Raw genomic sequence first — 15,757 nt, forward strand, 5'->3', positions numbered from 1 at the left:
CCACAGTTCTTCCTCCAGTTACCCAAACATAACATTTTGTCGATTTCAGACCCAAACGTAATATTTTGTCGAAATGTCAAGGTGTTTTATGGATTATAAAAAGTGCGTCGTGTTTTTTGGCGATAGATTTAGGTAGCTTGTGTTATTTTGTCCTTGTGAAAAAGGCACTTTGCCTCGATTTTCTCCGCATGGTAAATTCTAATAAACAACAGATTAAACAATTAATCAGAAAAATCTCGACAAATCTGTCTAACTTTTGCTGAAGACGATTTAGCTTGCTTAGGCATTTTTGTAGCCTAATACGGAATGTCAGTAGGCTATTCCTAAAATCCAAACTGTTGATCTTCGAAAAGACCACGTTTATGAAGAGGAAGTGTTTTATAAGAATTATTTAAATACGCAACAATGAATAAACAATGGACAATTTGCGATAAAAGTTACTGCTGATCCAAGTGGGCATTGTGACTTATTTCCTGTTTTTATGGGTTAATATGGTTTAATTGTGTCGCAGTTCCTGATTTACAATGCTTCCACGAGAATTTTACAAAAATTACTCTCAAAAAACACAAAAACTTTGTCAAAAGCCATAATTTGACAAATTTTGACTTTATTGAAAATTTTGACTTTATTTTGACCTATAAACTTCTTAGTAACAATCCCCTAGGTACTGAAAACAACTTTATTCTTTGATTCGTGGTCAGACGAGGTCCTTAAAAAATTTTGACTTTATTGACTTTTGCGGGCCCTAGTAATAACGTAGAAACTTTTAGACTCCATCTATCTCCTTTACATTGGCAGTCTGTGTTATTTTTTCAATAGGGAAAAAGGCCATACACAAGTTCGTTATTTGCAAGTATAACATTTTTATGCTTGTAATGCTCTGGTCATAATTTTTTGCAGTGTTTATCTCTCGTTAAATTAATGATTTCAGGCTTCAAGTTCATTTCCTCTCCTTAGCCCTCATCTGGCAGGGAGTGATGTGGCGTACAGTGCCACTTTTGTTTTGCAATCAATTATGCAAGATTAATCGTACGTGGTATGCGCAATTTTCATGTTCGTGGATTCATTAAAAGAGCCTCTTGCATCACCAATAAAGGACGGTTGGATTTTAATTTGCCCACTAGTGATAATGGGGAACAGTGCCTTCTCAGAAGTCAGATTAACTATGGAATTCTGCAGCTCAACGGCGGCTTCTCATGTATCGACCTTCATGGATACGTCACAAATGCATAAATCAGTTTTTGCTATAAATGACTGTTTTTATCACCAGCTATCATATCTTGTCATTCTTTTGTAAAATTATCCTACATCAGACTTAGATATGCTATACTTGCAATATGCTATCACATCACATATTTGTCCAAATCAGAAAGTTGCAAACAAATTAAATTAACAAAGCTTTAAAAGATTGTATAAAACAGACTTACTGTATATACATCATAAATAAACTGAAAACGCTGCAAATGTAAATGCATCTGTGTTAAATATACCAAATGATAAGCTTACACCAGTTCGAAAATGGAGAAATAAACCATTTCCGAGTTATGGCCGCCTATCTTTTTGGGTGGCAATATTTATTCGATCGCCTATACTTGACAATGGAAAATGTGGACTAACTTTGATTTTTTTTAAATTACAAGCGTTCTGGCCATCAGATTGCAAAGATTTCGTTCAGCGATTTTAAATTATCATTGTTATTAGTACTAAATGATAAAACATTAACTAGCGATTTGAATCCTATGCACTGGATTTGTTCGATACAATGACTAGATATGTGGTCAGCGAAGCATGCGACATAAAATGCGTAAGGGTTTGCTTGTCTACATAAGCTAATTTTGTTTTGCACTTCAAGCAAAGTTTAAAATAATCAACTAGAAGTAAATTCAAACTACATCACTACATTCACACGCGCTGCAGATATCAAGCAAACCCTTGTATCGCATTTTACCTAAGTTAAGTCTTTGCATGGCTTAAACCTGGCGATGATTCCACTGCCTCATCGCTTGAGCCACAAGCTTTTGTGTTCTGTCTGTCACAAACTTTTTATTTTTTTTTATATCATAGTATTGCTTGAATTTAGAACTGCCCACCAGATCCACTGAACAGGAGCAACTGTTGTCTTGCCCAAGGGCATTACGACAATATAGCACCGCTGGGTATCGAATATGGAACACATGCTCCATTTATTGTGAGGTCAGTGTTCAAACCACTCGGATACCAAGCTGACAATTACATAATTAATAACCAATTTCAGAGTCAAATATGTTTAAGATGAATTTTAAAAAGAGAAGTTAATTAGGCTAATTAGGTTGTCGGAGGTTTTTAGGATCGCAAAATTTGTGTTGTTGTCGTAGAGCTTGAGATATGCATGCCTGCACTTATCCAAGATAAAATAATTATTATTCATATTTAAATTGCACTCAGACATATAAGGGCCTGGTGGCCTTACCCTGTATACAGATATTTATATAATGTTTTGAATGCTTAATGTTCAAAGTTAGTTGTATGTTCTAGCCTTCTCTTGAGACTAAATTTGAACCGTTTTATGGAGGACACTGCTCGAAAGTCTATTCATAATTACTCAAGCATAGCGTAATCTTTGATGTCCAATAACAGATTACACTATATAGGCTACATCATTTTTTGTATAATGTTTTCAATTTAATAGGCTATGGAAAAGATATATGATAAAAATCGGAAGATTGTGACACCATTATTGCTACAATGAAATTCTTCTGGCCATTTTCTACTATTTCAGAGTTGATAGTAATTATTTTATTCTTGATCAATATAAAAACGTATCTTCCTTTAAATACAAATTTAAGTGGTCTATGACTCAAGGTCTACAAATGCACAACAACCAAGGTTGCCAAATCATCACTGTCAGCTAGGATTTTTCCACAAAAAAGCACAACTATTATTCTTAGAAGTCTCAATTTCTTAAAACACAAAATTCAATTTTCACAATTATTTTAAAAAACTTCTGAAATTTTTGATCAAAACATTAAACACTACTACGAACAACTATTGTGACGAGTAAACCTGAAAAGCGATTTTGAAAAAAAAAAAATTTAAAAAGATCACAAAATTGAATACAAAGCTGACTAAATTGAGAACAAAACCGAAACCCCCCAAAAAAGGCACAACCATACTTTGTACATGAACTACATATAATACAGAAGCAAGTGACTATATTACCGCAGGTAGGTCACATAGCCCATTGTTAAAGACAGACGGTTAGGAGAATAGTTATGCAAAAGCCGATTTTGGCAAAACAAGTGTTTAGTTGAACTAACATTTAGATCAGAACGTAGATTTGGGTTAGTATGTTATAACATTTCAGATAGATTAACATGTATAATAACTGTAAAATTAGTTCCTAACAAACGATTTTCCCGATAAAATAGTAACATACAAAAGAATGCTAAAACTGCAAAATTGATTCTAAGAAATACAGTAATGACTTGAAAAATAAAAAAGCCAATTCGCATAAATACCAAATAATGAAAATTAGCCTACTATTTCACAAAGCAAAGTTAAAACTCAAACTAGACTAGCGCTAGGGCGAGGCCTATTACCCGATAAGCCTAGAAGTCCGTAGAAGGTGAAATTTTCATTTTCACAACAGGTGTACATTATTTCAAGTTAAACGCAACTTACTAGGCCTAGATGTTAAAATTCCGGACATTAGAGCACTTTTTAGAATTATTTCTTGACACAGATTTCAACACAGAAATTCCGGACGTATGGTAAACCTATCTATACACATTCTGACTACAAATTAGTTACACATTAAATACACTAGAGCAGGGCTTCCCAAACTGGGGGTCGCGACCCCGCAAGGGGTCGCGTAACGAACTTCAGGGGTCGCAGAGCGTATACCAATTTTACACGAAGTACTGCATATACTACTTATCAATGCACTGCACTGCTTATTAATTTAAACGTGAAGGGTCGCGGAAAACTTCGGAAGTTTGAAAGGGGTCGCGAGCAAAAAAGTTTGGGAAGCCCTGCACTAGAGTGACTAGACCTCTACATCTCGAATCGCCAATGGCGATTGTAGTCTGTGCGACAGTGGCGCAAAAAATTATGTGGCTCAAATGCGGCGCACTTTTGGTTTAGATGCGCCACGTTTGTGTTTGTGCCACGCAATTAAATATTTGAGTCAAAAACGTGGCTCAAATGCGCCAAACGTGTGGTTCAACTACGCCACGTATGTGCCTCAGATGCGCCTGGTGTCTGGTTTTGTTAAATTTTTTGAAATGGCTATTTCACTGTATGTGGGTGACGCGGCCTGTGAAAGATAGACGATTAGGTTAGGAGAATATATGCAAAAAGCTATTCTGCTGTTTAAGATTTTATTGAAGTAAGATTTAGGTTAAGTTTAAGTTACTATGATGTAAAGAAATTTTTATATCGTTGATGCTATATCGGGGGGGGGGGGGGGGGGGATGAATAAGCGTGAAACCTTAAGTAACTCCGACAAATCTGACTCTTGAAGGGGTGTGCTCATCCCAGCTTTACAGACGGTTACAATACTATACTGGTGCGATACAGAAATGTGACTCGAGTCAAACTCAAACCGTCGTTCATTCAGTGATGCAAGAGTTGGTGTTAGGTAGAAACTTGGATTATTTTACAGAATCCGGAAGTACGAAAAACGAGCATACCGTACCACATAGCATACCACACTGATTACAGCTGTTACGTAACTGTTTACAAAGAAAAACTTGTGGCACTGCACGCCACAATGCTATCATGTTGTTTTTACTCAAGCGATTGACTCAGGTTACTAAAAACTACGCGCACAGTTAACGAAAGGTATGCGTTACAGCAGACTACTTGCTAGGGAATGCAATTTAGTGTTTACATGTTTATATTTAGTGTTTAATATGAAGACTACCGATTCCTCCAATAAACTTCTGGTTGTGCTCTATGTGCTACGACAATTTTGCATCAAAGACCGTAGAAAAATGAAACACTGTACAACAACTGTCTTAACTTTGCTGTGCCCGATGTTTACAGCATTTCCATTTGTATGACAGTTTTGTTTTATTTGCATGTATGTTTAAGGTAAAATGCCAGCAGCTCACATACCGGCAGCGTACAAGCACAAATTAAAGGCAACCAATAATACAGATTTTCATGGGCCCATAGCCTAGCCTAATTAATTTAGCTTATGCTTCTTGAACGCCTACTGTTCATGCATTTAAATTACTCAGTACAACGTTAGAAACAAAAAGAAATAAAGTCCATTTTTCTGGGATTTAGGATAGGCCAATAGGTGCAATTTTGTGGACACTAGGTTAGGCTATCACAATACAATGATAATAATCAAAATAATTTTTGTTGTCGGACGTAAGCCTAGCCACCCAGGTTGTAAATTATGATGTTTTAAGCCTTTCAAGATAAGGTAGAACTTAAAGTAATGTTTTAATGTTAAAAAATATTATCAGATTATTGCGTTTGTAGCCTAGTCCTATTAAAAATGTCTGGTAATTATTACTTTGCTATTGCTGGTCACCATGATAATCCTGTTTTTGAAATGGAATTTAATTCTCATTCAAGGTCAAGTGATTCAAAGGTAAAATTAACAATACTATTACTAAATAATAATAATTAATGAACTCATATGTACAGTTACTTGCAAGAGTTAGATATTTACAAATATTAAGCAATATTGTGTAATGTGTCTTTTCACACAAAGAGGGATGATCATCGACATTTGAATCAGTTTATTGCACATGCTGCACTTGACCTGGTGGATGAACACATGTGGAACACAAATGCTATGTTTCTAAAAATTGTTGATAAATTTAATGAATGGTAAGAACAATATGTCTATGGAATATTTAGCTATTGTACTTAACCCTAGAACTACCGGAAAATCGTTATAACTAGAACGACTGGATCGGTCAATTGACCGGTAGAGAAGGATAGCGGTGTTTGCAGGTGTTGCTAAGGTAATTTAGCTCATTTGTGATTTATCAGCAAGCATCTAGCATCAAGCTGCATCTAGACAATGGCCTTAGGCAGCATTTTTCAATCTGTTGGATATAATTTGCTGGAATTCATTTTTGATAGCCAAAGATATCGGCATGGCGCATTGCAGCAGGCGCGACTTTCTTTTGCAATGCAAGTTGCTGCATTGTCTAAGAGAAAGAGAACCACTTGCAAACTGCATCATAAAAACAAAACTTGAACGCAGTGCAGCAACTGTACAATAGATGTGTGTGGATCATGCTTGCTTGCCATCACAACACTAAGTCCTAAGGTTCAAGGACATACTGGCGTCGGCAAAAATGCGTCCAAAAATTTGAGTACATCTGCAAAAACACCTTTCTGTTTTGATTTTATTAGTCTACGAACGAAACGTGTAGCTAAGCCACAATGACTATTCTTGTTCCATACAATCGTCCTTTTTGCCCTCTTTACGTTGACTGATCCTTTTTCTGAAATTTTCTTTCTTCTCAAATTGTTATGTGTAAATATTAAGGTTTGCAAGAAAATTTTATCCATTATTTTCATTTATCGGTCAATTGACCGGTGTGGTTGTTCTAGGTATATTTACGATTTTTTTCGGAGGTTTTTGGATACAACGAAATTATCTTTGTAAAGCACGTAGTTCATACCTAACTCGAGGATTAGCCGTAATATCAGCCGAACATATGCTCATTTGCAGATAATATTGTTTTAAAAAATGCCGTACCGGTCAATTGACCGGTATGGTAATTCTAGGGTTAATAACTATAAATTAAGACTTGGTTTGCAACGCCCTAGACTGGAAAGTTTGCTGTTTTTGTGTGAGAAATCCCGCACAAGATAAAATAATAGCCATTATATGCACATTTTGTTTTTATACCGCCGGTGAGTGTGAGTTTCCATAAAATAACGTAGGACTCAGTCTTGTATAAAATGCACCTGTTGTTTGTATGAAAAATAAGAAGAAAAAATATGTCAAATGCAAATGTGGCTGTCCAGTAAAACCAACATCTGAGTGTTCTGATGTTATATCTGGCCCACCACTTGGAAATAGGCATGAGTGGCAGAATATTGCAATCAGTGTGACCTATATTGGGACATTATGTGCAAGTTAAACTTTTTCAACAGTTTTTCTGCTGGCTATGTTGGCAGAAATCAGTCATAACATCAATTTTGAATATGTCTGAAAAATGACCTTCTTTACATAATATGTTATTAGGTGTGTCTCTGCGTTTGTAACAGCGAGTAGGATGAGGTTTATCATATTGCATAACATCAGGAATGAGGATGGTATAAAGGCATTTTTTAATGATGTGTATGAAGTCTATATAAAGGTATATATTTCTTTCACACAAACAAGTGTAACAGACATGAATCGTCATTGACCCTTTTTTATATTTCAGTATTCAATGAACCCGTTTTACGAATTAAACACGCCTATCAAGTCTAGTGCATTTGAGAGAAAAGTGCAGTTTTATGCTAAAAGGCATCTCACTGGTTGATACATCGGAAAAAGCAATCCACGCACTTAAGTAATGTGGAAAGATGTTACTTCATCCCACTTCAGTGAGTGGTTGGGCATCAGAAACTCGTCAAGTGTTCATTGATTTAACGTAAATATATGAAAAAGCTATATAATTGCTTGGCAACTTTTTCTTAAGAATTGCATCTTAGTTTATTTTTGTCGCTCTTTTCTTACATGATACAACAAAGAATTCTGTCGAAATTTTACAAGGTCTTTATTTGAAATTTCAGTGTTTTAATATGACAATGACCTATGTAAGTTATTAGTAGATTTGACTGACTCACTATTCTTCTCGAAAATGATATATAATACAATATAAGAAAACAAATATCAATACAAGTTTTCGATGTTCAGTGGTGGGGCTTATCTCTGTTCCAGTCACGACCTTCGTAGATTTCCTGACGAAGAGCTTCGACAGGAAAGTCATGTTGGTAGCATGGTTTTGAAATGCTTGTTACAAATAGCTGCAATAGTTAAGAGTGTGCAGTTGAAAAAATATGTTACTAAAGACATTTACTAAAATTATTGGCTTAGAGCACGCATGTCTGGATAAAACACACCAAGCAACTTATAGGTTTGCAGGTGATTGTAATTATTGAGAGATAAAACTTACTTTCTGTTGAACTTTGGTTGGGTCAATTTTGTCATGTGGAATAGGGTTCCACCATCGGTTGTATCTGAATATTACACATTAATTAAAAGCACATCCGATGCATTCCATAACAGAAATAAAAAATGTTCTATACATACGACACATCAGCCTTTGATACTGAGGTGTATATCATAATCCCACTAGCCAAAGCTGCACCTATACCATAACTAACTGCCAGTGGTGCCAACTGAAAAGTAAATGGACATCATTATTAAGCATAATAACTAATTGCATAAAAATTAATATTATATTGCCTGTTGATACTTACTGCCATGTGAGATTTCATTTGAGCCTGCAAATTACGAACTACATTCATAAAGGCCATGTTGAGCTGTACCAGTATTTATTTTTCAATTAAATAAACCACAGCACTCTACATTAATAAAATGACATGGAATTACTTCATACCGAGTATTGAACGCATGGTTAGGGTAATCGTTATTCTTAATCGATTGTCAATCGTTAACATTTTATTGATAATCAAATTTTTGTAATTGGTTGATCATTCGATCTGTAGGGTAATAACAAAATGTACAATGTGCACATCATGAATAGGAATTGTAACAGCAAAACTATTAGACCATAGCCTACTACAGGTCTAGGTTCAGTTTACAGACATATATTTGCATTCTACAATATTTTAAAAATGGGTTACATTTTGAGTTACATTGGAGTAGAAAATACCACTTTACTCAATTGATTACTCGGCTAATGTACTAGAAGTAATGATTCAAGCTCTGGAAGTGTATGAAAAGTAATCAATTTTTTCGTCCAAAACCACACAGTTTGTTCGAATTAATTGACCAAAATCATTTATCAAAAACTTTTTACACTAACGTTTAATCCATTACTTCGTAGACGTAATCACTCCAGCCCTGGTTGAACGTAACTGAAAATAATACAAAACTTACACAACTCAGCTACTGCTATGAAAGTTTGACTTGAAATCTGTCTGTATGAGTACATACAATTAAAATGCATGCAATATCTGCACTCGACCCAGTGGCATGTGTCACCATCCTTTAATGAAACCTATCACTCAATGGAATAGACAGAGTTTTGTTTCTAGTGCATACCGTCAAAAAAACATAAATTTTGCAAAATTAAACCTCAATACTACTGGCAAGTAAATATTTCTTGTGGTGTGAATCTGCTTTGCCAAGAGACAACAATGATGCCACCGTACCATAAATCAACCCATGCAGTTAGAATGGTTCTTAAAAAATAATGGTTGGACCACCAATCAAAAATGTTCGAAATCAAAAAATGTGGTTTGTAAAATTTCCCAGCAGTCTTATTTCATTAAGTAGTGTCGGATTGCCAGCTAAAGAATGCAATCCAAAAAAAAGCTGTTGAAAAGCTTTGAAGAGCTAAAAAAGCTTTTGAAGCTAAAAGCTAAAGAATGCAATCCAATAATACAGTAGTGTGTATAAAAGATCAATGTTTCATGTGCGATCGTTTGGATCGACAGTAACTAATATAATACAGAAGTATTGCAGACCAAGTATTTAGCCTATTTACTAAAAAACCACAAAAATTCCCATAACTGACTAAGGTTAATCTATAATCTTGATCAGGCCAACCGGTACTTAAAGTTCAGGTCAGGGTCAAGTTAATTTTTAACCAAGAAAGTGCACGTTCAAATAAGAACGCGCAAAACAAGCCTTTTTCGAAAATATTGACAAATTTATAGCCATGAATCGTCCTAATGGGTAAATTTGCACATCTGTAAAGCCAAGTTAAAAACACCGGTACCCATCACTATCATAGCTTAACCACTGTGCTTTCGCCTACCTAGGCAATAGACCTTCCAAGACCAAACCTCCAAAGCAATTGTTTACGTCATCAAAGGTTAAATTAGGACTGGATGAGTCTCGCAGTAAAAAAAATATTCAGAAAAGCCAAAATTATTATTTAGTAAAATACTGTAATAAGTTTTTTATAAAAAAGACTTTTGTACACTTTGATCGGCGTAAAGTTGATTAGAAATTTTTTAAATTCAAAGCGTAAATATATTAAAATTTCAAAAATAAAAATGAAAATGAAGCTAATATTTAAATCAAAGTTCTAAAAATTAAAAACAGTCGGATCTTACGAATAGAACAAATAAAGTACAGGTATTCCAAATTGGCCGAAAAAGTATAGCAATTACTCAGTCCAAAGATATTTAAACAAATGACTAGAAACTACCCTTTTGCGCATGACGTCATTTTTGTTTCTTTTAGACTTTAGAGTATTATCTTAGAGCAGGGGTGTCAAACTCAATCGCACCAGGGGCCAAAACTCAAAACTTATTTAACGCCGCGGGCCGTAAGGATAAAACTTGATTGAACGTTTCGTGACACGAGTACATGAATTGGAACAGTCAGCGAAACAGCACCAAATTTTTGTTTTTTTGGCGGTTTTGGCTGGGAATAAATCGATTTGTTCTATCGTATGATGAGGCAACTGTTGTGCTGCTATATTGTGCGATTTGTTATAATCTTGTTTCTTGCTTGAAAAAAGTAAGTTTGTAGAGGTTGGTAGTCTGTCGAGGTTGGGGTTGTTGGAATGCAGAGGTTTGATGCCGACAGATACAGTTACAGATGCAGATGCAGAGTTTATCGGTCTTAGCTTACGTTATTGACTTAGTTAACCTACTACATTAGTATCTGACTCTATTGTTGCGTGCGGTTAGAATTCTCTAACCTTATTGACGGCGATGCGTTCTTATTATTTTATGACAAATACCGTTTGCCAGAATGGCTTTTATTGTAGGTGCTGTACACTTTCTCAATATTACAAATAACCGAGAACACAAGTCATGCGACTGTTTGCACGATATCTACTGATTCAATCACCATGACTACAGTAGTACGGTATTACATATGTCTATAACTTCGCGTCTGTGACTGAGGTTCTGAGGCTCTGAGGGAGTCTCACACAGAAGTTCAAGCTTATAAAACGTGCTGCGATGTGGCGGAAATATATGACAAAAAAAGCATGAACATTTCAAAGCGTGTGAACGTGAAAATCGGTGCGTTTGCAATGCAAATTAAATTCGGTTAAGTTGGAAACAGTTACTTGGAAGCGACCTGGTAACGTACTAAATAAGGAGCTTTCACACGAAGTTATTCGTAGCAAGTTTTCAAATATACCAACGGTAGTTTGCAGTGTTCTGAAAAGGCAAGTTTTAAACTCCATTTACTAGCTGGAAAACTCTTTCATAAGAATGATGTGGCGGGACTGAAAGTTTAAAAACTCCAATTGTTCTGGAAAACACATTTCTATGAAAGACGTAAGGATTTTACAAAAGCCAGCCAAGCCGCCACAAGTTATACTGCACAATGATCTCGCGGGCCGGAAATAGTTCAATGTATAAAATAGCATTGCGGGCCAAGTTTTATTGTAAAGCGGGCCGGATGTGGCCCGCGGGCCGGGAGTTTGACACCTATGTCTTAGAGCATTTTCTACTTTCAACATGGTCAGGGTTCACTGCATAACAATATTCAATTGAAGATTTTCAGATCTGTTTGCTGCCGGAACCGTTACGTCTTATTAATTATTACACTGCAGTTATCGGGATACATTGGATGTTAATTTGAAATTAATTATTGAAATCAGGTGAGAATTTTACGATCATCAATTAGCTTTGTTTCAGTTGCGTGACCTGAGTGATAATGCTGCTGTTTTGTAGCAAGGCATAGCTAAAGATAAAGTTGGATAAAGATAAAGTTTTGTAGCCTGCACCGCATTATTTTTGCTCTGCAGACTTTCGGAATTAGATTTTCTAATTTATAGACATGTTACATTACTTTACTTACATTACTTAACAAAAAAGTATAGTATATAACTAAAATTAAAAACTGGAACTTAGATATTAAGCCAAAAAACTCAAATGTTAATTTACCCTTTGGTTTGTTAAAGGAATATATCTTTGCATTGACAAATAATTAATTTCCATCAACGCAGAAACGTCCTCTTTAGCGCCCTCGACACAATTACTTGGCCACGACAAGCATTTTCATTCCTTTCTGATTGTGTTTGTTTCGTTTGTGGACGTGTTCGAAGATGAGGTAATGAATCTTAGTTAATCTTTGCTATTACTGAATATTTGCCTTCAAGCAGGTTGTTTATTTCTGTTAAACGATGTACTTGTGCCCCATGATGTTATATTTGCATGTATTATCGTAACAAAAAGTTGCCGAATCTTATACCTGAGGGCAGCAAACATCTAATGTGTAGGCATAATTAGCCTACATCAATTTTGCTAATTTGTATCGCGTATTAGATTTTGTTGCTTCATATTTTCATTTGACTGTTTTTCTACTTTTTAAGACTCTACATTTTAATGTAATGTAACTAATGCGGATGTCTGCAAAATATAAAGGTTTGCTGAAACCTTTTTAAAAACTTTGTCCTAGTTTATAGTTAGTTCAAATAACAGATACTGGTTTGGGGTAGATGACATACTAGTTGATAAAAAAAGTTTACCAAACCTTGGCGATAGCGAGTTAATTCTAAGTAGGCTAGATGCATGGAAAAAATTAGTCAAATACTGGTATAGGACAATTCAAATCAACAACTTGTACTATAACCATAGTTGAAAGTGTGGTACCTGCATACATCTGATTCATCACCGTGCACTCGCCAAACTGCTTTATCTTGATGTTGGTACCTATATAATAAGTAAGATAAAAATTGAGACTGCATTGTATGCCATTAAGGCAAAATTTGCTTCTTTTCGTGCACTATATCTCGCCGAAGACTGCTAGACTTCCCAGTTCGATCCTATAACAGTTAGAGCTAATCATTCTCTGATATAATACAGAATTATCCAATTTGTTAGACAATCAAGGTTATGCCAAAATTTCATCTACCGGTATGTACCCAGTATGTTATTTAAATGTAACTATATTTAGGGTACAGTTTTCAAAGGTGGCCAAGCGAAAGCAAACATTTATTTTTGAGGCATCTTATTAGTTCAGTTGTGTGGCAAACTACTTCACATTATGGACATGTTCAGTTTTAAGTTGGTTGATTATTAAGTACTTATGCAAGAAATGTCGTATGTTTTGCAGCAAAGTTTCAAGAGACACATTGTTTGAATGTGTTGGGAATGTCCTCAAAGGCGCCCAAGAAAAAAAACGTGGCTTCTTGGAAACTGTGGAGCTGCAAGTTTCATTGAAAAACTATGATCCACAGAAGGACAAACGTTTTTCTGGAACTGTAAAGTATGTTTAACCAAAGCACACTAATCTGTAGTGTGTGTTGGTAGTCCTTAACTGGACGGACTCTTACCCAGGGTCTTAAAATGTTTGGGTAGCAAATCCTTAAGGTTTTGCAAACAAGTTTTAGTCGGGGACGTTAGCTGCCTTGACGTACGTGTATTTTATTGGTAAAATGTTTAAGAGTATGTAATTGACATCTGTATATAATAATTTAAATTCAACATTTTTGGTAAATATATTTTAATTGTCACAGGCTTCCCCATGTGCCACGAGAGAAGTTCCGAGTCTGTGTGCTTGGAGATGCTGCTCATTGTGATGAAGCAAATGCGAACGAAATTCCATGCATGGATGTTGAAGCATTAAAAAAACTAAACAAAGACAAAAAGCTTGTTAAGAAGCTTGGTAAGTAATATGTTATACTAGTTATAGTGCAAAACCAGCTTTACTTATGTTCAATGATGTCTTTGTTTTAATTTCTGAACTACCATGTTGATTAAAATTCTGAGAACCTAAGTAAAACTGAAAATAAGATTGCAAATTTTTTAAATTGAAGCTTGCTATTGAGACATTGTATTTATTAACACAGCAAAGAAATATGATGCCTTTGTTGCTTCTGAATCACTCATCAAGCAGATCCCAAGATTGCTCGGACCTGGACTTAACAAGGCTGGCAAGTTTCCAACCCTTGTTACTCACCAAGAGCCAATGGTTGGCAAGGTAAGCCGGTTCTACTTTATGTATATAATAACTGCATTGTTGGGCTTTGTAAAATATTTATCACAGAAATGTGATATTAATCAAATCCTTGATTGATTGATTAAATCCTTGGGGGCATCTTATTTGTGGATATTTTTCTACAGATTCGTGATATCAAATGCACCATCAAGTTTCAGATGAAGAAAGTTCTTTGTTTGGCAGTTGCTGTTGGCAACGTTTCCATGACTGAAGATGAGTTGGTTCAAAATGTCAACTTAGGCATCAATTTCTTGGTGAGAAAATTTTTCACTCTGTAGCTTTACCATAAGCTTAGCAGAAGAAGCACATGCTAGAACCCACCAGTGTGTAATTGCTGCCTGGGCGTAGAAAATGTGCTAAATTAAAATTCAAGGATTCGCTAACACCAGTTCAAGGTAAACCTTATTAGCTGGAGTTTGATAGTAACCTGAGAAACACTTAGCTGATAATCAAAGTGTGCGTAGTACGGACAGTCTATCAGTCTTTTTTAATGTTTATAGCCAGACTTCCCATCTGCGTAGACTAAAAAATAAGCACGCCCATCCCACGCAAAATAAATTATTGTAATAATTTCCTTAGTGCACTGTATTTTCTGCTTGAGTTCGCCAATTTGGTGGTTTTTCATTACATTGACAAAACCTCATCTGATAATAGATAACCTTCGTTGAATGAAAAGACGATTATGAAATTCTCTACGATAATTTGTTTAACAGCAATTTTTAAAATCCCTTAAAGACGAACTGTACTGTATTTCATGATACACCACGAGTGTATATAAATAAAAAATACGTATGTTTTGCTTGTGTTTCAGGTATCACTATTGAAGAAAAACTGGCAAAACGTTCGCTCTCTCCATTTGAAGAGTACTATGGGAAGACCACAACGATTGTACTAGTCATTCAAATAAAATGATTTCTGTGCAATATTTTCATTCGATTTGTGTCAGATTATCGCTCAGTTATCAGTTGGTATATTTTTTTGTCAAACAGGAAATTGTTCCCAGGTAGCTTTGAGAAGCGATATCTCATGACATTTAGCAGGAAATTTATATCTTGTAAGAAAATGCAAACGTATGGTTATTGAAGTCACAGAATGTTAGTCAATATTTTGTTTAATTGTTGATATGCAATTCGTCGTAGGTCCAGTAGCGCAATACACATTCACGATCCGTTACTACACCCGCATAAAATAGATAAAAGCTACGGCCATGTTTCTATTTCATATACTGCTAAGCGTCAGAAGCTGCTTTAAGGACGCTTACATGCTTGTAAACCCATTCTCTTAACCTAACCGCCCAACTTTAGCAAGATGCTGCGTGACCTGCTTGCAATGATATACAGTAGTTATTTAGTTAAATAAAACGAAGTTAAATTTTAACAAACTGCTGATATTGCACTGGAAAATACGGTGTGTTGAAAGTGTTCGCGGACCGCACAAAATCTGTACCAGGGTTTGGACCACCTCGCCTTAAGCTATTATTTCATGAAATCGCCATACACCATAGTCGGCATATCCACTATTCATCACGTAATATCTTAGTTGAAGGAAATTTAGCGGCATGATTTCCTAATGGAAAAATTATACTATTTATTTGATTCTGAATGTTTATCTTTCAGTGCAGTTTTGGGCCTCAGTATTGTGCCTTCTTTTGGC

At 35.4% G+C, this 15,757-nt stretch overlaps 3 protein-coding genes across 3 annotated transcripts; 2 read left to right on the forward strand and 1 right to left on the reverse strand.

Moving 5' to 3' along the window:
- The first annotated feature begins 4,614 nt into the window (after positions 1 to 4,614).
- Positions 4,615 to 7,837, forward strand: LOC143464954 (trafficking protein particle complex subunit 2-like). Its single transcript, XM_076963036.1, has 4 exons — positions 4,615 to 5,584; positions 5,708 to 5,826; positions 7,202 to 7,316; positions 7,386 to 7,837. The coding sequence occupies exons 1-4, from the start codon at positions 5,489 to 5,491 to the stop codon at positions 7,482 to 7,484; spliced, it is 429 nt and encodes a 142-aa protein (XP_076819151.1). The 5' UTR covers positions 4,615 to 5,488; the 3' UTR covers positions 7,485 to 7,837.
- On the reverse strand, positions 7,706 to 8,554 carry LOC143464959 (uncharacterized). Its single transcript, XM_076963048.1, has 4 exons — positions 8,428 to 8,554; positions 8,258 to 8,346; positions 8,121 to 8,184; positions 7,706 to 7,971 (listed from the first exon to the last, which is right to left on the reverse strand). The coding sequence occupies exons 1-4, from the start codon at positions 8,482 to 8,484 to the stop codon at positions 7,858 to 7,860; spliced, it is 324 nt and encodes a 107-aa protein (XP_076819163.1). The 5' UTR covers positions 8,485 to 8,554; the 3' UTR covers positions 7,706 to 7,857.
- Positions 8,555 to 12,110: 3,556 nt separating this feature from the next.
- Positions 12,111 to 15,029, forward strand: LOC143445334 (large ribosomal subunit protein uL1-like). The gene is made up of 6 exons (XM_076944370.1): positions 12,111 to 12,214; positions 13,220 to 13,372; positions 13,623 to 13,771; positions 13,956 to 14,086; positions 14,230 to 14,358; positions 14,916 to 15,029. Exons 1-6 carry the CDS (start codon positions 12,210 to 12,212, stop codon positions 14,997 to 14,999), a joined length of 651 nt encoding a protein of 216 aa, XP_076800485.1. The 5' UTR covers positions 12,111 to 12,209; the 3' UTR covers positions 15,000 to 15,029.
- Positions 15,030 to 15,757: the final 728 nt, after the last annotated feature.

Source organism: Clavelina lepadiformis, chromosome 1 (assembly GCF_947623445.1).
Source record: "Clavelina lepadiformis chromosome 1, kaClaLepa1.1, whole genome shotgun sequence".
Lineage (NCBI taxonomy): Eukaryota > Metazoa > Chordata > Ascidiacea > Aplousobranchia > Clavelinidae > Clavelina > Clavelina lepadiformis.